The 22,276-nt window shown below is 49.3% G+C and overlaps 1 protein-coding gene across 7 annotated transcripts in view; it reads left to right on the top strand.

Annotated features, from left to right (window-relative positions):
- Nucleotides 1–22,276, top strand: part of RNF213 (ring finger protein 213) — a 135,631-nt gene that overhangs the window by 89,480 nt on the left and 23,875 nt on the right. For all 7 annotated transcript variants that reach the window (XR_010153149.1, XR_010153150.1, XR_010153151.1 and 4 more), the window contains 17 exons: nt 411–547; nt 942–1,037; nt 2,326–2,444; nt 3,580–3,699; nt 4,156–4,310; nt 4,673–4,820; nt 5,095–5,230; nt 9,077–9,268; nt 10,803–10,948; nt 12,480–12,634; nt 13,851–14,063; nt 14,358–14,539; nt 15,209–15,329; nt 18,529–18,629; nt 18,742–18,924; nt 20,287–20,456; nt 20,553–20,652. Coding sequence is in view for 4 of the 7 variants with exons in the window: in XM_016933090.4 (XP_016788579.3) it covers nt 411–547; nt 942–1,037; nt 2,326–2,444; nt 3,580–3,699; nt 4,156–4,310; nt 4,673–4,820; nt 5,095–5,230; nt 9,077–9,268; nt 10,803–10,948; nt 12,480–12,634; nt 13,851–14,063; nt 14,358–14,539; nt 15,209–15,329; nt 18,529–18,629; nt 18,742–18,924; nt 20,287–20,456; nt 20,553–20,652 (2,474 nt within the window). In the remaining 3 variants the exon portion in view is untranslated. The remainder of the gene's footprint in view (nt 1–410; nt 548–941; nt 1,038–2,325; nt 2,445–3,579; nt 3,700–4,155; nt 4,311–4,672; nt 4,821–5,094; nt 5,231–9,076; nt 9,269–10,802; nt 10,949–12,479; nt 12,635–13,850; nt 14,064–14,357; nt 14,540–15,208; nt 15,330–18,528; nt 18,630–18,741; nt 18,925–20,286; nt 20,457–20,552; nt 20,653–22,276) is intronic.

Genomic DNA, 22,276 nt, shown 5'->3' on the forward strand with positions numbered 1-22,276 from the left:
GACAGGAGAATTGCTGACATCTGGGGGAAGGGGACAGCACCAACCACGAACTCCATCTGAAAGCATGAAGTCGTACTATAACAGGAAATGGCATTTGTGCTGAGCCCTAAGGGATCATGAGAATCTCAAGTATGGACCAAGCAGGCAGAGACACGGGCCTCTGGGGAGGAGAGGAAGGCACCCTCGGGGCAGGGTGGGGTCGTCTCTCCAATGCCTTTGGCCCTGTAGGGCCTCTCGGCCCCAGCGCTGCCGTGTTTTGGGAAACGCCTTTGGGTTTGGATTCGGTGCCGTTGTGTGGCAACTGCACCGCGCTGAACATCGCAGGTTTCTAGGATCTGTCTAAACCTGGCAGCAGACTTGCAACCTTTCCTTGAAGTCTGGCAAGTAATTTGCATTTCTTAACTCTGTAGATCACCACTTTCTCCAGGCTGCTAACAAGTCACGACTGTGAAATTTTAGAATCAGAGGTCACAGGCAGGGCTCCGAAACCCACACTCCTGTGGCTGCAGCAGTTTGACACCGAGTACTCATTCCTCAAAGAAGTCCGGTGAGGTTCCCTGCCTTCCCTGCTGCCCTCTCCCTCCCCAGCCGCAGCCGCGTGGCTTCTGCGTGGCGATGGTGCCCGCGCCAGTTAATGAGCACCACAGTCACGTGACTGTGAAATAGATCCTTGTTAAGTCTCTCCCAGCATCCCTCTCATCTCCATCATCTTCTGCAACGCGGTGTCTGGCCTAACATCCTCCTCCGAGAGCACCATCCTCGGACCTCGTTAGGAGGCATTCCTTGGGTTTCCTCCCCTGGACTATCTGTTCTTACTGAAGAAAATCCTACCTGAGTAGCTGTTTCTTTGTAGCCTTTATGTTTCCCATCACTTTGGGGAATTTTCTTATCCATTTTTTTAAGACAGAGAACTCACTTGAATAACTTCCCTTTTCTTTCAGAAACTGTTTAACGAATACAGCCAAATGTAAAATCCTCATTTTTCAGACAGATTTTGAAGATGGAATCCGTAGTGCCCAGCTCATTGCCTCAGCTAAGTATGTTTTTAGTATTTTTCTCAGAAACTATGTAAAAAACCCAAAACGTAGGAAGTCCTAGAGAATTTTTTCCTTGAAGACAGTATAGTATCATAATCAATATAGAAATAAAAATAACAATTCTTCCCCTGCCTCATTCCCCCAAGTGGGATTAGGGAAACTGAAGAGAGACAAAAAGAAAAGGCCAATAACATTACAAAAATAGTGGAATGGGCCTGGGCAACAGAGCAAGACCTCATTTCTAAAAAAAATAAAATAATTAGCCTTCCACAGTGCACCTCTAGTCCCAGCTGCTCAGAAGGCTGAGGTGGGAGGATCGCTTGAGCCTGGGAGGTCAAGGCTGCAGTGAACTGCGATCCCACCACTGCAGTCCAGCCTAGGGGCCAGAGCAAGAGCCTGTCCTCCCCACAAAAAAGGTGAAATGCGAGAGGTGTAAATAATGGAACATTAACAAGCTATAAATGGATGCCTTTGAAGCCTGTGTTTGTAGACATGTTTTGGTCATTATTAATTTTGAATTCTACAATTTGAATTTATTTCAAGTTCGAGGGAAACAACAGTAGGTAAATGCTTTTTTTCCTATTTATTGGATATTTTTATAGTGTTTGTAGGGGAAGTCTGATGCTCTTAGAATTAACTTTGTGCCTTTATTACTTAAAGTAAAAGTGATTTCTGGACCTTTTTGAAGCATTGGATGCCATATTTCAGTTCGTGGCTTAAATCTCAACAAGAAACTGGCTTTGGCCATTGGTCATCTGAAGGGAATGGCATTGCGCACAGAACTCTTTGTTGAAACGGAAAGGTCCGCTGGGTACAGGGGCTGTTTCCTGTAATCCTAGCTACTTGGGAAGCAGAGGCAGGAGGATCGTTTGAGGCCAGGAGTTTGAGACCAGCCTGGGCAACACAGCAAGACCCCCATCGCTTAAGAGAAAAGAAGGAATGGAAAGTTCAGCTGTCCTCACCCTTAGCTGCACCGGGGCAGGCCCACTGAGGAGCACAAGATAGGGTTTCTGGTCAACGAAGGAATGCCACTTCAAAGCAGAGGACACAGGAATGGGGAAGAAAACGAGCCGCTAAGAGAAGATTTCTCATCCCCTTGTGAGAGAAGAAATCACGATCGCAGGGCTCTGAAGTTTATGTAAAACTCATCGGAACGGGTGGCCGTGAGACCGAACCAACAGCTCGGAGAACACCCTTCTGCAGCTGCACAGCTTTGCTTTGTTTATTTGCTTGTTTTTGTGTGTGTGTTTGTTTTTAAAATAGGTATTCTTTTTTTTTCTTTAAATAGGTATTCTGTTATAAATGAAATCAACAAAATACGAGAAAATGAGGACCGTATCTTCGTCTATTTCATCACAAAACTGTCCCGGGTGGGAAGAGGAACAGCCTATGTGGGCTTCCACGGAGGTGAGATCAGAACATCAGTCAGGGTATTTATTTATGTAGTTATTTATTTATTTGTATCTATTTATTTTTTGAGATGGAGTCTTGCTCTGTCACCAGGCTGGAGTGCAGTGGCGCGATCTCAGCTCACTACAACCTCAATATCCTGGGTTCAAGCGATTCTCCTGCCTCAGCCTCCCAAGTAGCTGGGATTACAGGCGTGCGCCACCACGCCCAGCTAATTTTTGTATGTTTAGTAGTGATGGGGTTTCACCACGTTGGCCTAGATGGTCTCAATCCGTTGACCTCATGATCCGCTCGCCCCAGCCTCCCAAAGTGCTGGGATTACAGGTGTGAGCCACCGCACCCAGCCCAGTCAGCATATTTATTTAAGTCATGTTGGAACTGTTTCTCATTTGGTTCTGTGTTGTACAGTCTGAAATTAGAATATTATTGTTAACCTCAAGAGGATTCTTTCCAGATGCGATTAGATTTCTTACCACTGATTACCATGAAAACATGAATCCTGGGATGGGAGGCTGCGTGCACCTCTCCTGGACTGACCGTAGGCAAGCTCCTCACCTCTTAGCATGTGGGTCACACGGCGTGGAGACTCCCGACTCCCGACGGACACTGTCAGGAACGCACCGATACGCCTGTTTGGCGGGGAGGGAGAGTGGCGGGGGTCGGACTATCTTCAGATCTCTTTTTTTCCAAGGAATGGTCACCAGCTATTTATGACATAGAAAAGTTGGTATTCCAGAAACAGGAAAGTAAGTTTACTTGAATAATTTCGTGGAGAATGGAAGGCAGACCTTGCCAGTGTCCCCCACCCCTCACTAACTGTGATACAGCAAATACAACAATGCATGGGTGAAAGAACCACAGGCCTTATCCACGCGTCCTTCCCACGCCGGCCATTGCAGGTCTTACCGTTGCTGCTTGTGGTGAAGCTGTCGATGGGCATAGAATCGGGTCGTGTATAGTATCGGGTTGGGTGGTTTCTGCGCAGGCCCATTCCAGGGTTTCGGCTTCAGGGTGCCAGTCATTCGTTGCGCAGCAAGATAATGACAAGCCAGGGTGTGCAATGTCCCTGCTTAGGGCTGAGCAGCAGCCGGGAAAGACACAAGACAGTTGTGGGTGGCTTCACTCTTCACAGGGCTGTGGCAGTCTGTCCACATCGATGACCTCCGGAGATCCACCCTCATGGTTTCTGATGTGACCAGGCTGCAGCATGTCACCATCAGCCAGCTGTTCGCGCCCGGAGACTTGCCTGAGCGTGAGTCACGAGGCGGAGCCCCTGGGGGAGCAGGTGGTGGAAGGGCAGATGGCAGGTGTGGAGCGTGACGTGCACATGGCACTAGGAGCAGGGCCACCGTGTTTCGTCCCTCGGCAGGAGCTCGGGGACACATCTGCAGAACTGACTGGTGGCTCATCATAGAGCACCAGGGCCGAGCAGGTGCGCTTACCACAGGCTGAGGTAGAGCTCTGTGAGCAGGCCAGCCATGGAAGTGAGCACCTAGAACACGCCAGAGCCCAGGCTGGAAGGAAGGGGCTGCCTTGGGGGCTGATCTTCATGACCGTGATCTCTCATCTGGGGACCTAGCACCACAGCAGGGGCCGGGGAAGCCTGCACTCAGAGGCTGAGCACACACACAGACTCCCAGATGGCACCGCTGCCAGTCCCTATGCCACCTTCTGAGTGGTAACGCAATCACGTTTGCTTCGACTGCAGTGGGCTTGGAACACTGGGCAGAAGACGGCCATGAGGAGGCGATGGAAACGGAGGCCAGCACATCAGGGGAGGTGGCAGAGGTGGCAGAGGAGGCCATGGAAACAGAAAGTTCTGAGAAGGGGGGAAAGGAAACCTCTGAACTCGGAGGCAGTGATGTAAGTTCTGGTTCTCGGGACCTCCCCTTGTGCTGCTGGTGATGCTTCTGAGCTGCATCTTTAAACGCTTTTGCATTGGGAGCTAGAGGAGTCACCGCCGCTGTGCAGGGGTGAGGATGGCGCCCCACTTTCCTCACACAGTGACGGTCTTGTTGCTGGTTACTGGGGGTTACTGGGGGTCAAGGGCATCTGCACCGGCAGTTTCGGGGGTGCAGGGCGGAGGTCGGCGTCTCTTCTTTGTCCGTGAGGACCGCCGCCCTGTGCTGTTTGCTGCATTGAGACCCTCATCGCATATGGGCGGTTTGGCTTTTACCCACTGTGCCAGTGGCAGAAACGGGTGACCCAACCGTCTCCACCAACAGGTGTCGATCCTGGACACCACCAGGCTGCTGAGAAGCTGTGTGCAGAGCGCCGTGGGCATGCTCAGAGACCAGAACGAGAGCTGCACGCGCAATATGCGGAGGGTGGTGCTCCTCCTGGGCCTCTTGAATGAGGATGACGCGTGCCACGGTATGAGCCTCCCCACCCCTCTTGCCCCTGCCCCCACGTGGGCTCTTCCTGAGGAGTGGGCATCATTTCACTGTGTGTTTGGGGACACCCTCTCAGGTTTCCATGGCTCAGCAGAAGCAGTGACACAGTGGGAATCTAAGAGCATCTCTCAGATTTTGCTCTAGAATTGGCCTGGCCAACGGACTTCCCTTCCTGGGGGAGGTGGGACAGAAGCACTCCGGAGCCAACAGCTGAGCCACGGCCATGCTGAACGTCTGTTTCTGCCTTTGTACAGCCTCTTTCTTGCGGGTATCCAAGAGGCGCCTCAATGTCCTTTTAAAGAAGCAAGAAGAGAGCCAGTTTCACCCTCTGGAGTGGTTGGCAAGGGAAGCCTGCAACCAGGACGCTCTCCAGGAGGCGGGCACATTCAGGTACTGTGACTAAAGGAAGCAAGGAGTGGCTCCAATCTGGTGGCAGCATGGGGACCTGCCTGCAGGGATCCTCTCTCCATCCGGGCCATGGGGACTGAGCTGTTTCTTTCCAAACCTCTCAGCCATTCAAAGCTGTAAAGTTTTTCCCCAAGAAGCACACAGTGGGTCTGGACAGTGGCCAAATGGCAGGTGCTGGACTCTTCCTCTAATTTCGTGTTTACAGTTTTTCATACTAAAAACTTAAAAAAAGCAAAACATCTGTTCTTAGAGTAGAACATTTACCGACATTTATGTTGATAACCGTAGAAAGGGCTGCTGTTTTCAGTTATGAAGTTAAAATGACGTGCAGAGCGGGCAGGGGACAGGCGGGATTTTCCCAGTCCTGCTGTTTGAAGAATGGTAACAGCAAAACCAGGACCCAGCAGTATATTCACTGCCATGGTTATTTTTCTGTCACCCATGAGACTAACCTTGATTATCTTGGATGTGGCCGTGTATTGAGGAAGGAGGGGTGCTCTGGGCCCCAGACGGAGGGTCTCTTTAAGACAGACTCTCAGACCTCCTGCCTGAAAGCCTAAGAAACCAGTGACTTGGTTATTTGGGCCCAGTTTTCCCATCTCTAAAAGACAGCGGACTCCTCCATGAGTCCCCTTCCAGGTCCAAGCTTCTGTGCCAGTGATAGGTTCGCTTTGGACCTACGGCCAGGTGTGATCTGCAGGAGGGAACGTGAGGAAGAAGCAGGGTGAACGGTAATGGGGGCTTACAGGGGACGAAGCGGGGTGAACGGGAATGGGGGCTTACAGGGGAAGAAGTGGGGTGAACGGGATTGGGGGCTTACAGAGGAAGAAGCGGGGTGAATGGGAATGGGGGCTCACGGAGGAAGAAGCGGGGTGGACGGGAATCGGGGCTCACGGAGGAAGAGGGGTGACCGGGAATGGGGGCTCACAGAGGAAGAAGCGGGGTGGCCGGGAATGGGGGCTTACAGGGGGAAGAAGCGGGGTGGACGGGAATGGGGGCTTACGGGGGAAGAAGCGGGGTGAATGGGAATGGGGGCTTACAGAGGAAGAAGCGAGGAAGAAGCGGGGTGACCAGGAATGGGGGCTTACAGGGGAAGAAGTGGGGTGGACGAGATTGGGGGCTTACGGAGGAAGAAGCGGGGTGGACGGGAATGGGGGCTCATGGAGGAAGAAGCGGGGTGAATGGGAATGGGGGCTTACGGAGGAAGAAGCGGGGTGAATGGGAATGGGGGCTTACAGGGGAAGAAGCGGGGTAACCAGGAATGGGGGCTTACGGAGGAAGAAGCGGGGTGAATGCGAACGGTGGCTCATGGAGGAAAAAGCGGGGTGACCGGGAGTGGGGGCTTACAGGGGAAGAAGCAGGGTGAACGGGAATGGGGGCTCACGGAGGAAGAAGCAGGGTGGACGGGAATGGGGACTTACAGACACCTTCCTCGTGACCAGAGATTTTCTGATTCTACTTTTTCTCTAGTTATCCTTCGTTTCTCTCCTTGTCACGCCTTCTGAAGGGATTTTAGGAGATCAGAAATATTTTAATTTCCCTCCGTTCCTCCTTGTGGACTCTGTTGATGCTTTTTTTTTTTGAGACGGAGTCTCACTCTGTCGCCCAGGCTGGAGTGCAGTGATGCGATCTCAGCTCACTGAAACTTCCACCTCCTGGGTTCAAGCGATTCTCCTGCCTCAGACTCCTGAGTAGCTGAGACTACAGGCACCCACCACCACACCCAGCTAATTTTGGTATTTTTAGTAGAGGCGAGATTTCACCATGTTGGCCAGGCTGGTCTCAAACTCCTGACCTCAGGTGATCCACTCGCCTCAGCCTCCCAAGGTGCTGGGATTACAGGCGTGAGCCCGTGTGCCCAGCCTGTTGATGCTTTTTAATCCCCGACTCCACTCCCCGGGACCAGCCCTGAGTCACTGAACCTCCTCAGTCTGCTCTTCCCCGCTCTGCTGTTCACGCAGCACTAGGCCTGGCTCCGTCGTGTTCTGTGGTCACCGTGAGGCCTGCGCAGCCGCTGAGTGGTGGCCAGACCCGCACCCTCAGCTCACCTGCCCCAGGGCCAGCAGCACCCTGACTACCTCGATTCACCACCACTGTGTTCTGGGGACTGGAGTCCTTTGCCCTCTCGGGATTAAACAGCCCAAATCCTGAGAGTCCTTTGTGTCCCGAACTCTGCCTGCCTGTCCAGATACAGCAGAACCAGGCTTAGCGGCTCCAGATAGGGCGGAACCAGGCTCAGCGGCTCCCGCCTCTCCCAGCGCTTGGCCCAGCGCCTGGGTTTTCCTTCTGCCTTTTGTGTTCGCGACACTTTTCCTAGTTTGCTGTTTTCTCCCTCTGCGCACTGGGATGCTTTATTTTCCCAATAGACATTTTAAAATTCTTGCCAGGTTCCTCTGTACTATATATTTTAAAAATGTAGGTATTTCTTTTTATTCTCTTCAAAAGAGAGGCTTCGCTTTTCCCCCAACATTAATTACCTTGTGGGTTTTTTTTTTTTTTTTTTTTTTGAGACAGAGTCTCACTCTCGTCCCCCATGCTGGAGTGCAATGGCGCGATTTTGGCTCACTGCAACTTCTGCCTCCCGGGTTCAAGCGATTCTCCTGCTCAGCCTCCTGAGTAGCTGGGATTACAGGTGCCTGCCACCACGACTGTAATTTTTGTATTTTTAGTAGAGACGGGATTTCACCATGTTGGCCAGGCTGGTCTCGAACTCCTGACCTCAGGTGATCCGCCCGCCTCAGCCTCCCAACGTGCTGGGATTAGACGTGAGCCACCGTGCCCAGCCACCTTTTAATTCTTATCCTTTACACAAGAATTTTGAAATAGAGCTATTATTGTTACATGTAAATATATACAACAAAATATATATAACAACAAAATGTCTTGTAGTTAACCAATTATCTTTCTGTCTGCCTATCTGTGCATCCACCCATCTGTCTGTCCGCCCATCTATCCATCCACCTGTCTATCAGACACTCAGATCTAGTGTACAAAAACATCAACAGGAACAAATACTTAGTTCCAGATAAACATGTGCCTTCTTGTTTAGTTTGATCTGGGACAAATTCATTTTGGTCTCTTCATCTGTATTATAGTCTATCTACAACAGATTTTTAAAATATTTATTTTTTCCAAATGAATCGTCATAATTTTATTTATTTAGAGAACCTTGATGACTTGTTCTGAAAAATAGTTACATACAAAAATTATGCAGCCTTGCAAAAAATAAAGCAGATAGGTGCGGTGGCTCACACCTGTAATCCCAATACTTTGGGAGGCCAAGGCGGGAGGATTACTTGTGCCCAGGAGTTTGAGACCAGCCAGCTAGGGCAACATAGTGAGACCCCATCTCAACAAAAAATAAAATAAAATTTAAAAATTAGCTGGGCGTGGTGGCACTGGGTGTGTTGCTCCTGTCTACTTGCACGGCTGAGGTGGGAGGATCGTTTGAGCCCAGGTATTCCAGGTTATGACGATCTATGATTGTGTCACTACACCGCAGTTGGCGTGACAGAGTGAGACCCTCACATATACGTTTTAAAAATAAAAAAGCAAACACTACTTCACCCTTCCAGTAACCTAATGACAGTTTATTAGATGTAGAATTGTTTCATTCCAGTTCCGTCTCTAATCTTAGACATCTTTGTGAGTCTGTTTTCTAGGACTTAAAAATGATGGAAATGTCAAGTTATTGCCGTCGCTGTAGTGTGGTAAATAGTAGACTAGTTGTTTTGTTAATGCTCAAGAAGGAACAAAATGTCAAAAGGTGACAGACCGCCACTCTGGTTCCTCTGACCCGTGGTGGCCCGTCTCTCTTCTGTGCTGCAGGCACACCCTCTGGAAGCGGGTCCAAGGTGCTGTCACCCCTCTGCTGGCGAGCATGATATCATTCATCGACACAGACGGCAACCTAGAGTTACTGACCAGGCCAGATACTCCGCCCTGGGCAAGAGATCTTTGGATGTTTATTTTCAGTGACACGATGCTTCTGAACATTCCTCTTGTGATGAATAATGAAAGGTGAGTGGAAGGCTTTCTTTCCCGGGGGAGAGAAACTATCAGAACACAGCAGGACCCTAATATGCTCTCCCAAGTGCTGGGTGAAACGCAGCCCTCAACTTCAGAGCAACGTTGACGTGGGTGCTTTCTGCAGTAACAATAGGAAGTTTGGCCGGGCATGGTGGCTCACGCCTGTAATCCCAGCACTTTGGGAGGCCGAGGCAGGTGGATCATGAGGTCAAGAGATCAAGACCGTCCTGGCCAATGTGGTGAAACCCAGTCTCTACTAAAAATACAAAAATTAGCTGGGCGTGGTGGCGCGTGTCTGTATTCCCAGCTATTTGGGAGGCTGAGGCAGGAGAATTGCTTGAACCTGGGAGGCGGAGGTTGCAGTGAGCCGAGATCGCGCCACTGCACTCCAGCCTGGTGACAGAGCAAGACTCTGTCTCAAAAAAAAAGAATAGGAAGGTTACGAAGCTCCAAGAAATTTCTGTTTTATCTCCACCCTCCTCATTTCCCTGCTTTCAGAGCACTGGTTCTAGCCAGACCCAGCATGGCGTGACACAGAGACGGTGCACTTAGAACAGCCCCACAATCTGTGCTCCTTACCCCTGGGATCTGTGCTCCCTCCCCCTGTCCCTCATTCCCTGGTGGAGCTGCACAGCCCCCACCCCCTTCCGCAGGCCTGATGATGTGGGGCTCAGGCTCAGCTCCCAATAGCTTCCACTTCAGCTTTTAGGGGCTTCAATTCTGGATGTAGATTTAGAAAGAATATAGAAATAAATGTGCCCAGGCTCGGTGGCTCATGCCTATAACCCCAGCAATTTAGTAGGCTGAGGCAGGAAAGTTTCTTGAACCCAGGGGTTGAAGACCAGCTTGGGCAACATAGTGAGACCCCATCACTACAAAAAATTTAAAAATTAGGCATAACGTGGTGCGCACCTGTAGTCCCAGCTACTCTAGAAGCTGAGGCGGGAGGATTGCTTGAGCCCAGGAGTTTGAGGTGAGATAGGATCACACCACTCACTGCACTCTAGCCTGGGTGACAGAGTGAGACTCTATCTCAAAAAAAAAAAAAAGAAAGAGTGAGAGAGGGAGGGAGACAGAAGGAAGAAAAGAGAGAAAGAGCGAGAGAAAGAAAGAAATGGAATTTGAATTGCCAGTGGAAACACTTATTTAAAAGACAAGGCGCTGCTGATGTTCATGAAGCAAAGACTCTCTAACAAGTTGTGCTCTGTGTTACAAGTTATCAAAGCCAGACAGGTTCAGGAACCAGAAGACTTGGTTCTGCCCGAGATTTTGGGCAACACACTTGACCCCTGTCAGCCTTGGTGTGTTTTTGTTTTGCCTGTGAAACAAAGATTGCATAAGATAGTTCCCTAGTTCTGTCATAACAGAAACCCTGTACTGTGAAATAGATCAGCGCTGTCTGCCTGGCCTGTTGGCCCCTTTGTTTTTGAGGCCTGAGAAGAGCTGGCATCAGTGGCAGATCTTGTCTTGTGTTTTGAGTGACGTCTCACAAACCCTCTTCTTATCATCCCTCACCTTATTGCAGACATAAAGGTGAGATGGCCTACATCGTGGTGCAGAACTACATGAACCTTTCCGAGAACGCTTCCAACAATGTCCCTTTCAGCTGGAGAATCAAGGACTATCTGGAGGAGCTGTGGGCCCAGGCTCAGTACATCACGGACGCAGAAGGTGAGGCCACCTCAAGGCAGGTCAGATTCAGCACAGGTGAATCACAAAGGGATTGCCTGGCAGTGAAAAGCAGATGGGTGGCTAGAATTGCAAGGTGAATTTTGGAGTTTTTAGTTTTCACACTTTGTGCAGTAAGCGTCCAATTGACGTCACCGCGTCATTTTAAAGTTTCTGCTGAAGGAGTGAGAGGCCCCGGCGGGACCAGAAACCTTTCGATCCTATGGCAGCAGGAGCCTGTGAGATGGTTTTTAGTGCTGTGATGGCCAGGGATATGGCGAAATGGGGTGTGTTCTGGCAAGAGGAGGACTGTCACCTCTACCAGCTGGTCATTCCCATTCTGGGCCTTCTCAGACTGGGGCACTGGACTCGGAAGATGCCCCCAGGAGAGGCGTTCTCAGAAGGCACGAACGCCTGGAGCATCCCTACTCCCAGGTGCCCCATCAGGAGGCACTCCCAGCTGTGTCTCCCGAGTCACAGCCCAGACACAGTGCTGAGCTCTGCTGCCAGATGCCAGAAGATTTGCCCTAGTCCAGAAAAACCAACGACAACGCAACACTTTTACAAAAGCCATCTTTCATACATGCAATAGTCTTTTCCACATTTACTTATCGTACCATTTGGAAGACTCAGGGTGGCCTTCTTTTCTAGGTTACCATTCTGCCACTTTTTCTGAACGTACTCAAAGCAGTCTCTCTCCTCATGAGCATATTCCTTTCTCAGGACAATACCCCAACTGACCCTGCTTTTCTATGACAGCATGCGAATTAGGGGCCGCACCCCGCCCACTAGAAGCCAGATCTTTCTGGGTTGCATGCTCTGTGACCCCCAGCCCCTGAAGAGCAGCCCACTTGTTCCTAATTTACTTGGACCCGGGGGTTCCTGAAGCATGCTGTGACCTGTAGCCATGCAACATACAATGTAGCCATGCAACATACAACTCAGTCTTATCTAGATGTTTCTCTTTGGGGCTAGCTTGGCTGTTTCTGACCTAAATTTGACACTGTTTCCGCCTTCCTTTATTTTATTCCACTGGAAAAATATCCTAGGCCAGGCGCAGTGGTTCACACCACCTTGGGAGGCCAAGGCCGGCAGATCACCTGAGGTCAGGAGTTCGAGACCAGCCTGACCAACATGGTGAAACCCCGTCTCTACTAAAAATACAAAAAATTAGCTGGGTGTGGTGGTGCACGCCTGTAATCCCAGCTACTTAGTAGGCTGAGGCAGGAGAATCACTTGAACCTGGGAGGCGGAGGTTGCAGTGAGCAGAGATCACGCTACCCACCGCACTCCAGCCTGGGCAACAGAGTAAGACTCCATCTCCAAAAAAAAGGAAAAAGAAAAATATCCTAAATGTCTAGACAGTGACTATTCCTTCAATTCCCTACAAAATCAGGCAGCTGGTACCCCTTTGTCTACGAGCTCCCATTCAACAAGGCGTCCCCATTCCCCTTCACTCCGGAGCCCCCTGGAGGCAGGGGAGCGCCATGACTTAAGACGCACTCCAGGCCGCTCCTTGGTTTCCTCTCTGCAGGACTGCCCAAGAAGTTTGTGGACATCTTTCAGCAGACTTCTCTGGGCAGGTTTCTTGCCCAGCTCCATGGAGAGCCGCAGCAGGAACTTCTTCAGTGTTACTTGAAGGATTTCATTCTCTTGACCATGCGTGTGTCAACGGAGGAGGAATTAAAGGTAGATGTTTAGATACTGGCTAAGGGTCAGGTGTAGAGCTTGCATGATGGGGACTGGATGCAGACACGGAGACGTTTCCTCAGCTGCCTGGAGCTGGTGCTGTGAAGTCTGGGAACAGAACGTGGTCAGCGAAGGGTGCCGGTGGGTGAAGGGGTCGCCCAGTCTCCTCTCAATATTCAGTGCTACACCCTCAGCCCACCGCCCAGGGGCTCCTAAAACACGGAGCTTTCTGCGAACATGAGAAGCCCTCCAATTTCCTTGACATAGCTTCTTTTTAAATGTTAAGTTTCTCTTGAAAAAAATTAAAGTAAATACGTAACTAACCCTACAGGGTAAGAATAAATAAGTGAAATTCAATAGAAAGTCATACTTTTGACTACCTAAAAATTTTAAACTTCAGTACATAAAAAAGGAGAGTGACAAATTTAAGAACATCCTTACAGCCAATATGACTAGAGGTTAATATTCTTAGGAATCAATAAGAAAATACCCTAAGTTTTAAAAAATGGGTAAACGTCATAAAACAACAATTTTATAATCTCATTAAGCATATCAACATCCAGGAAACATTTGAAAAATTGCTTAGCCTTACTATTAATAGCAAATCAACACAGCAGTTTTTAGATATCATGTTTATGTATTCATTTTGCAAAGCTGATTTTTAAAAACAACAGCCACCGGCCAGTGCTGCAAAGAAATAGCCAGGCCACGCGGCTGACTGTAGTGTGCACAGTGGGCGCCCTGCAGGGCTACGTGGCAGAACAGTCGAGCACCTTATCCGATCTGAACTGCTGACTCTATCCTGAGGAAACTACTGGAGACGTGGACAAATATTTGGTTCACAGGGATGTCCTTTTCAGCTTTGCTTCGAAAAATAAGAAATAATTTAATTGTCCGGAAATACAGGATGGGCAAATTAAAGTATGGCCGTATGACGGGTTATTGAGCAGCCATTAAAACCATGTTTTTCAAGTATACTCAGTCATAGGGAAAGTTCATGATGTCATGTTCAGTGGCAAAAAGTCCGGACGACACGGTGACCTTAACGTGGGAGGAGAGGCAGATAGAAAACTGGACAGAAGCAAATGGGACAGAATAGCACACATGGTTTCTAATTTCCTCTTTTATGGTTTTCCAATAGTTCGGATTTCCCACGGGGAAAACATACCATTTTTGTAATTTAAAAATATATTCTAAAAGCTTTTTTGAATCCCAGTTTCTGCAGATGGCTCTGTGGTCCTGCACTAGGAAACTGAAAGCAGCGTCAGAAGCGCCCGAGGAAGAGGTTTCCTTACCGTGGGTGCACCTTGCCTACCAGCGTTTCAGAAGCCATCTGCAGAACTTTTCCAGAATCCTGACCATCTACCCTCAGGTTCTCCACAGCCTGATGGAAGCCCGTTGGAACCATGAGCTGGCTGGATGTGAGATGGTATGGCCCTCCTCCGCCTGCCCTGAGCAAGCCTTGTGGTGCTTCCAACTCCACTCTGGGAATGGAGAGCTTCTGGGGCTGTGTTCCAAGTGGGAGATTTCTTCACAAGGCACATACCTTAGCTGAATTCAGAGATGTTAAGAACACATCTCGCTGACGCTTCTCACATCCTAGACAATGAAAGTTTAGGTCGCAAGCCTGGGACACAAGTATACATGCAGCTAACAGCCGGGGCCTCTGGTGGGCCGGTGGGAGGGGCACCGCTCAGCCACGCCCTGCTGTCCGTCTCCCCAGACCCTGGACGCGTTTGCCGCAATGGCCTGCACGGAGATGCTGACAAGAAACACCCTGAAGCCCAGTCCCCAGGCGTGGCTACAGTTGGTGAAGAATCTTTCCATGCCGCTGGAGCTCATCTGCTCCGATGAGCACGTGCAAGGCAGCGGGAGCCTGGCCCAGGCTGTCATCAGGGAAGTCAGGTGAGACCCAGGAGCCCTCACCCACTGCTTCATCTGGCGCGCGCTCACCAGGAGCCTGCCAAGTGCCAGGCATGTCCATGAGAAGACGGGCAGGCGCTCCTGCCATGGGAGGGGCTCCGTCCTCACCCGCTCACTCCGCATTTGCCGAACCCTTGGTGAGTGCCAGGCGTCTCATTAGGGTGCTGGAGACACGAGAGGTGGCTGTGCATTCAGGGAGCTCACTGTGTACTGGGGCCGTAGAAAGGCAGACGGGCTATTGTGATGCCGTGTGAGAAATGCTGTGGTAGAAAGGACACCCCGGGCGGGCAGGCGCACAGAGCACGACAGGCCCTCAGGGCCAGAGTCCACTTCCCTAAGGAGACAGTTCCTGTGCGGGGCCGTCGAGGTGAGGTGGGACTTGACAGGCGCAGGATCATGCAGTGAGCGGGTTGTGGTGGTACCCCGTGCAGAGGCATCACAGTGGGACACCGAGTCCCAGCTAAGCCGAGCGTCTGAGGGCGAGAGCTGGGGGCGGGCCAGGATGTGTGTCACATAGGGCTTGCTTGTAATCCCAGCCGCTGGGCCTGGACCCCGGGTCCCGCATCTCTTCTCCCGTCTCCCTCCTCGTTTCACCCTTGGGTTCCTTGGTGGGAGCCGAGTGAGTGAGTGAGCGGCGCCCTCTTTTGACAGAGCCCAGTGGAGTCGGATTTTCTCCACCGCACTCTTTGTGGAGCACGTGCTCCTAGGAACCGAGAGCCATGTCCCCGAGTTACAGGGGCTGGTGACCGAGCACGTCTTCTTACTAGACAAGGTGAGTACTTGGGCTGGCCTCAGCACATGCACGGATCCACCCTTTTCCGAAAGGAAGAACAGCACTGACACTGATCTGCGGCTGGGAGACTCTCTTTTGGCTCTGACCGTTTTGTCTAGACATGCAAAGGAAGGTGATTTCATCACTAGGCCATTACATTTTCCATGTTTAATTGTTTAATTATTTACCCTCTGCTGATTGCTAAGTCAGAGCATATCATTTAGAAGTGATTCCAGGAACTGTGTGCAGAAAGGGGCTGACGCAGGGAACATGCTTGTGAAACCTTCGGGAGGGATTACCTGGCCTTTGGAGTGACCCCAGAACAGACCACTAGCCTGGCCATCTGTGGAAGCTGTTACCATTTTCATAGTCATGGAGACAAGGATGTCAGAGAATGCCACTGGGGTTTGGGGTCTTCAAAACAGTGCTGTCAACAGAACCAAGGAACAGGAAGCCACCATGCCTGTCACTCAACACCCTTCATAAAGCTACTAATGTGGGGTGGTCTGCAGAAAAAAAACCTGTGACCCTATAGTGATGCACCTCTGTGGCCACGCAGTGGTGTCCAGCAACAATGGCCACTCAGCCAAACACAGCCTCAGCCTCTGCCTCACCCGCACCCGTGACCTTCACGTGAGCACATCCAGAGCCCTCACTGCCAGGGGGTCTGGAAGAGGCAGCGCTGGCTGTCCGACCTTTGGAGCACAGGAAGGTTTACTAAAAGGCGGCCAGCATGGATGCTGGATGTGTTGACTCTGACCTATCAAAACATCAGCGGCTTAGACACAGTATCAGCTGATTTCCCACCCAGGATGGGTATGAGCAGCCCAAGGCTAAGGTACCAGCTCCCCGGAGGCTGGCACGGAGTCAGGTGCCCACGCTCCTTCTGTCTTGTCCCTTCGTTGTCCCTAATGTTCAGCTTCCACCCCGTGGCCTGGCGTCACAGCCTGTGGGACAGAAAGCAGGGGAGGTGGAGGACAGGCCGTTTTCCTTAAGAGCCCAATCCCGGACACGCACACGCCACACCAGCTCGTGTCTCGTGGTCCTAAACTTAGGCACTCGGCCTTATCTGGTTGCAAGAAACTGAGGAGTTTTTCGTGGCGTGGTCATGTGCCAGGTGGAACTTGAGTTCTTCTGCTGAAGGAAAAGGCGGAGAGAGGATAGTAGGACACAGCCGGTGCCCCCCTTCCGCCCTTTTCCCCACACCCACACAGCTGGCAGCCTCTCCAAGTCTCATCACGTCTCGGAGCTCTGGGAGATGCACAGGGCTTTCAGCCAGGTCCAGCGTGGGTCATAAGGGCCAGGTGCCCATAAACCCAAAGGTAAAGGAGCTGGCCCCTGCCTGCTCACATGCTCACAGGATTTGGGAGGTTAGGAACGTGGGGAGCTTTTTTTTTGGCGATAAAATGGCCTCAGAAACTTACTGGGTTTCTGGTTTATTTCCTTCCAGTCAGATCTCTGTGCAGGTAACCACAGCCAAAGACCTTACCTCGTTAGTTTTCATGCTGGAAGCCTGACTTGTATCCCTACCCAGCCCCCGCTGAAGGGCAGCCCCTTGGGACCATTTGAAACAAGAGGCTTGGGGGAAAGCCCTGCCTTTCGCCGTGAGGCTGGCTCCCTCAGCCGGGCGGGAAGTTGTTGATGGAACTGCTGCAGGATGGCACGGGTAGGACTGCGGGCATGGCTGGCTTTTAGTTCTTTTGGATATATACCTTGAAGGGGAATTCCTGGATCATTTGATAACTCTGTTTAACTTTATGCAGAAGCACTGTATTGTTTTCCACGGGGGCTGCAGCATCTTTCTTACATCCCCACCAGCCAGGCACCAGGGTCTGAATTTCTCCACATCATGGGCAACACCTGTTACTATCTGATTTTTTTCATAATGGCCACCGTGATAATTCATTGTGGTTTTTATTTGCATTTCTCTAATGACTAGTTATGATGAGCATCCTTCATGTGCTTGTTGGGCATTTGCTGTCTTCTCTGGAGAAATGTCCATTCAAGTCCTTTGCCCATTTTTGAATTGGGTTGTTGATTAACAAAGTTATTAGGATATTAAAAATACACACATCACTTCCAAGTAAGATTAATCCCAGCAATTCAAGGATGGCTCAAAAAAAAAAAAAAAATTCTGTAAATGTCATCAGTTATATAAATTAAAAGATAAACTCTATATGATCATTTCAAAATGTAGAGAGAAAGCATTTGATAAAATTATTTGGAAAGAAATACCCTTGTCAAACTTGGAACAGAAAGGAACTCTCCTTGAGCTCACAATGCCCAAGGTAGACATAATATTAAGATGTCTATACCAACATCATGCCTGCCCATCAAATTCCATTAGTACAGCCATTAAACTATCTTGTACAGTGATGATGTGTATTGCCTAAAAACCAGTGTTTCCACTTCTAACTATATCCTAGAGAAACTTCTCATTTGCTCTCAGACATATGCAAGAATGTTGAATACAGGACTGTCAGGAATTGCAAAAAACCTAAATGCCCATTAACCAGCAGACAGGTAACTGGTGTCTTTATCAGTGGGTACAGGAGTGATCTGGACCTAAGGTATCATGAAGAGAATGAGTTGCAGAAGCCTTTATACAGTGTGGTATCATTGATATCAAGTTTTAAAACATTCAAAATAATAACTCCATGTTCAGATATGCTTACAGCTATCCTAAAAGCAGACATTTAGAAATATAGTTATCTCTGGGGAGGGACGGAGGGATGTGAAGTTGTAACTGTATGCATAATGTTTTGTTTCTCTAAAAAATGATCTATCCCAGCAGCTTGGGAGGCTGAAAGAAAATTTAAAAAAATTTAAAAATTTTAAAAAATGATCTAAAGCAAATATTCCATAAATGCTGAGATTTCTTAAAGCTTGGTGGGGGGTATACAGATGGTCATTATTATTACTTAAAGTTTGAAATATCTTAGTGAGAGCAGAGGAGACCTTAAAAGAAAAAGAAGAGGGAAAATCGTAACTTGAGAATGTAGTCCCCTGACAAGCAGCATAATCACAAAACGAGCATTCAGAGTTCAAGCGTTAAACACAGGATCACAAAGGCCTCGCACCCCACACCCCACACACACGGCGCAGCCTTGGCCCTGAATGTGGTGCTCCCTCTGTCGCCCAGCCTGGCCGCCCTCAGCCCTCCCCCCTGCTAATGACTCCTGTCCCCGCCTTTCTTCAGTGTCTTCGAGAGAACTCTGACGTGAAGACGCACGGGCCTTTTGAGGCCGTGATGCGCACTCTCTGTGAATGCAAGGAGATAGCCAGCAAGACCCTCAGCAGGTGAGACCTTAGGTTTGGATCCGTGAAGGCGAGAATTCTGAACCTCTCCTGGTTTTCACTTCTTCTGGCCAGTTTCTCTGCTTCAGAACTGATTGCCCTTCTTGGATTCTAGGTTTGGGGTTCGGCCGTGCCCCATCTGCCTGGGAGATGCAAAGGACCCCGTCTGTCTGCCCTGCGACCACGTGCACTGCCTGCGCTGCCTCAGGGCCTGGTTTGCCTCAGAGCAGATGATATGCCCCTACTGTTTAACTGCCTTGCCAGACGAATTCTCTCCAGCTGTTTCCCAAGCGCACAGGTACAACACCCTTTCTCTCAAGAAAGCATCCTTTTTTTCATTTTCCTTTTTTGGCAAACACAATATTCAGAAATATAAACTCTATTAACCTTCATTTGGTAGAAAACCTGACCTCAGAGAACTATCATAAGAGACGCCACTTACGTACTTTCATAAATATCTGGTATCTCAAGATTATTCTCTCCCCAAGACATACACATACAGATTTCAGAGACAACAAATTCAGAGGAACTAAGCCAGAAAGTCTTAGCAAAGGTCCTCACCAGAGGCCCAAGGAATGTAGACGCCACTGTTTTTTTTTGTTTTTTTTTTGAGACAGAGTTTCACTCTGTTGCCCAGGCTGGAGTACAGTGGCACGATCTCAGCTCACTGCAACCTTCACCTCCTGGGTTCAGGCAATTCTCCTGCCTCAGCCTCCCAAGTAGCTGGGATTACAGGCATGCACCACCATGCCCGGCTAATTTTTGTATTTTTAGTAGAGACAGGGTTTCACCATGTTGGCCAGGCTGGTCTCGAACTCCTGACCTCAGGTGATCCACCTGCCTTGGCCTCCCAAAGTGCTGGGATTACAGGCATGAGTGACCACACCTGGCCGACGCCACTGGTTTTAATGCGTCAGTATCATTCACAGTCACTGACCTGAGGATCAACCCACTTTTGTCTAGCTTTTTGGAGCTGGTTAAAAGCAGCTCTGGCTCTCTGGACTCAGCAGGCCTCAGCCCGGCTCTGTGAGTGGTTGGTTCTCTTTCCTTCCCCTTCCCCCCTTCTCAGGCCTCCTAAAAGTGGGGCACCAGGCAAGCCCAGTGGATGGGTTCTTTGACATACTTTGGGATATTGAAGGGTATTGTTGCCTGGTCCAAATGATCAAAGTGTTTCTAGAAAGGGATGCATGTAAATATCATCTGCTGAGGTTTCGAAGACAAGCTCTAATGGGTGAGAGGAGTGACTTGAATCTTTCAATTTAAAAGTAAAATGCCAGCCAGGCATGGTGGCTCACGCCTGTAATCCCAACACTCTGGGAGGCCGAGGTGTGTGGATCACCTGAGGTCAGCAGTTCGAAACCAGCCTGGCCAACACGGTGAAACCCCATCTCTACTAAAAATACAAAATTAGCCAGGCGTGATGGTGCGTGCCTGTAATCCCAGCTACTTGCGAGGCTGAGGCAGGAGGATCACTTGAACCTGGGAGGTGGAGGTTGCAGTGAGCGGAGATCGCGCCACTGTACTCCAGCCTGGGCAACAAGAGTGAAACTCCGTCTCAAAAAAAAAAAAAAAAGTGAAATGCTGTGCAAATCTCAAGTCATTCTGTAAGGAGGCATTTGGGAAACACCATCCACCTGTCTTCTGTTTCTCGTGTTCTAAGGGAAGCCATTGAAAAGCATGCCCGCTTCCGGCAGATGTGCAACAGTTTCTTCGTAGACCTGGTGTCCACCATTTGCTTCAAGGACAACGCTCCGCCTGAGAAGGAAGTGATTGAGAGCCTGCTCTCTCTCCTCTTCGTCCAAAAGGAGCGCTTAAGAGATGCTCCCCAGAGTAGGTTGCTTCCTTCCTGTAAACCTAGCCCCTCATTTCTTCATCTCGCTTCTGCATGTCTCATGCAGTGAGCTGCCTTTTTCTTTCTGGTTTAAGGACACCGTGAACACACAAAATCTCTCTCTCCATTCAATGATGTTGTGGATAAGACTCCTGTCATCCGCTCAGTGATACTGAAACTGCTTTTGAAGTACAGGTAAGAACAACATGGAGACTTGCTTCTGGAAAGCCCTGGCTTTTTCTCTTCATCGCAGCGTTTTGTTACCAAGTCTTCTTGTCGTGACTAGTAGCTAGTACATGATCTTGGGGAGCTTTTTCGGTGAGACACAGCCTGGTTACTTGTACTGGTTGTGTATTCTGACATTTTCACATATAGGCACATGAGTTTAGTATTCCCACAAGCACACGCATCTAGCAAGAAGCCAACAGTGCCGTGAAGGGACCACAGTGGCGTGAGGGACACGGAACTCAAGAGGCCAGAATCTGTGGTGCTGAGCCTGGTTCCACAGCGGCCCAACTTTCTGATTTTTCAGATGGTAGCTTAGAATCCTGCTCACCCTGAATGTCCTAGATGTCTCCTAAGTTTCTATTCCCCTGAACATGGGCTCTATTTCCTTGGAAAGGATGTTGACATCCAAGAATAGTATCACCTGTGGTACTTGTATGGATCTAATATTGCAGTTCTCAAAGTGTTGGTATGGACCCTTGGGTGTGAGGTAGGTCTCTGAGGTTAAAACTATTTTAAAAATTAGATTACTAAGATAAATTTGCCCTTTTTTAAAAAATATGTTGATACTTACAATGATGTTACAAAAAGTGGTGATGAGTTAAACTGCTGGCCCCTCACGTGAAGACACGGTAGCTGGAGGTATTGTTTTCTTCACCGCCATGCACACGTGGTTTTCTTCATGCCAGTTTCATTTTAGTTTTACTAAATCTTGACTCTTGAGGATTTGACTTTTCAACATTTTGTGGAAATGGGAAGCACACACAAAACACTCCCACTACACACCGGAGTAGACAGTTGCCTCACAGAAAAATCACTCATGACAAGCCCTGGGTTATCAGCCGGCTGCTGTGTTCATGGACCGCCACTCGTGCTGGGAGGAAGGATGCACATGATACAGGTGTCCAGGGCTGGGCAGGCCTCTCCTGGAAATCAGCAAAGCGAGCCTGCCTCAGCCAAACAACTGACAGTGTTGGTTGGTGATGATAACATTCAAGCTTTTAAGCTGAAATTAAAATTTTGAAAAGCTTATATTCTCCACTATGAGTTTGTGAGCTTTCGAATACTTAAAGACATTTTGGGGCAATTTGTGGTGATATTAATGAATATGGATTTTTTTTTTAAATGTAGAATACAAATGTGTCAACCTTTACAAGACCTGCACAGCCCAGTGAACCAATATTTTCCAAATGACCAATGCCTGATGTCACGAAATCATGTGGGTCAAAAAAGAAAAAAATCTATTTAAAGTATGGGCAGACCTTTTTGATTTTAACATAATTGACTGAAAAATGCATTGATACAGTTTCAGGCTCCACATTGCAACTAACCTCTAGACATGACCATTTATCCCTGTGGGCACAGCATTAAGGAATAATAGCCACAATCAGCTGCAAAAACTATTAAAATGTTCCTCGCTATTCCGAGTATATGAGGACAGATTTTCTTCATGTTCTCCCATACGCTGCAGCGATGGGGAGCAGGGCAGGCAGGGCGCTGACTTCCAGGAGCCAGGCCCCAGGGCCAGCACAGGAATGGAAGACCAAGCCACTCTTCTCACGGATTCATGTTTTGGAAAATATTTTAAATGTTA

This window comes from Pan troglodytes, chromosome 19 (genome assembly GCF_028858775.2).
Source record: "Pan troglodytes isolate AG18354 chromosome 19, NHGRI_mPanTro3-v2.0_pri, whole genome shotgun sequence".
Classification (NCBI taxonomy): domain Eukaryota; kingdom Metazoa; phylum Chordata; class Mammalia; order Primates; family Hominidae; genus Pan; species Pan troglodytes.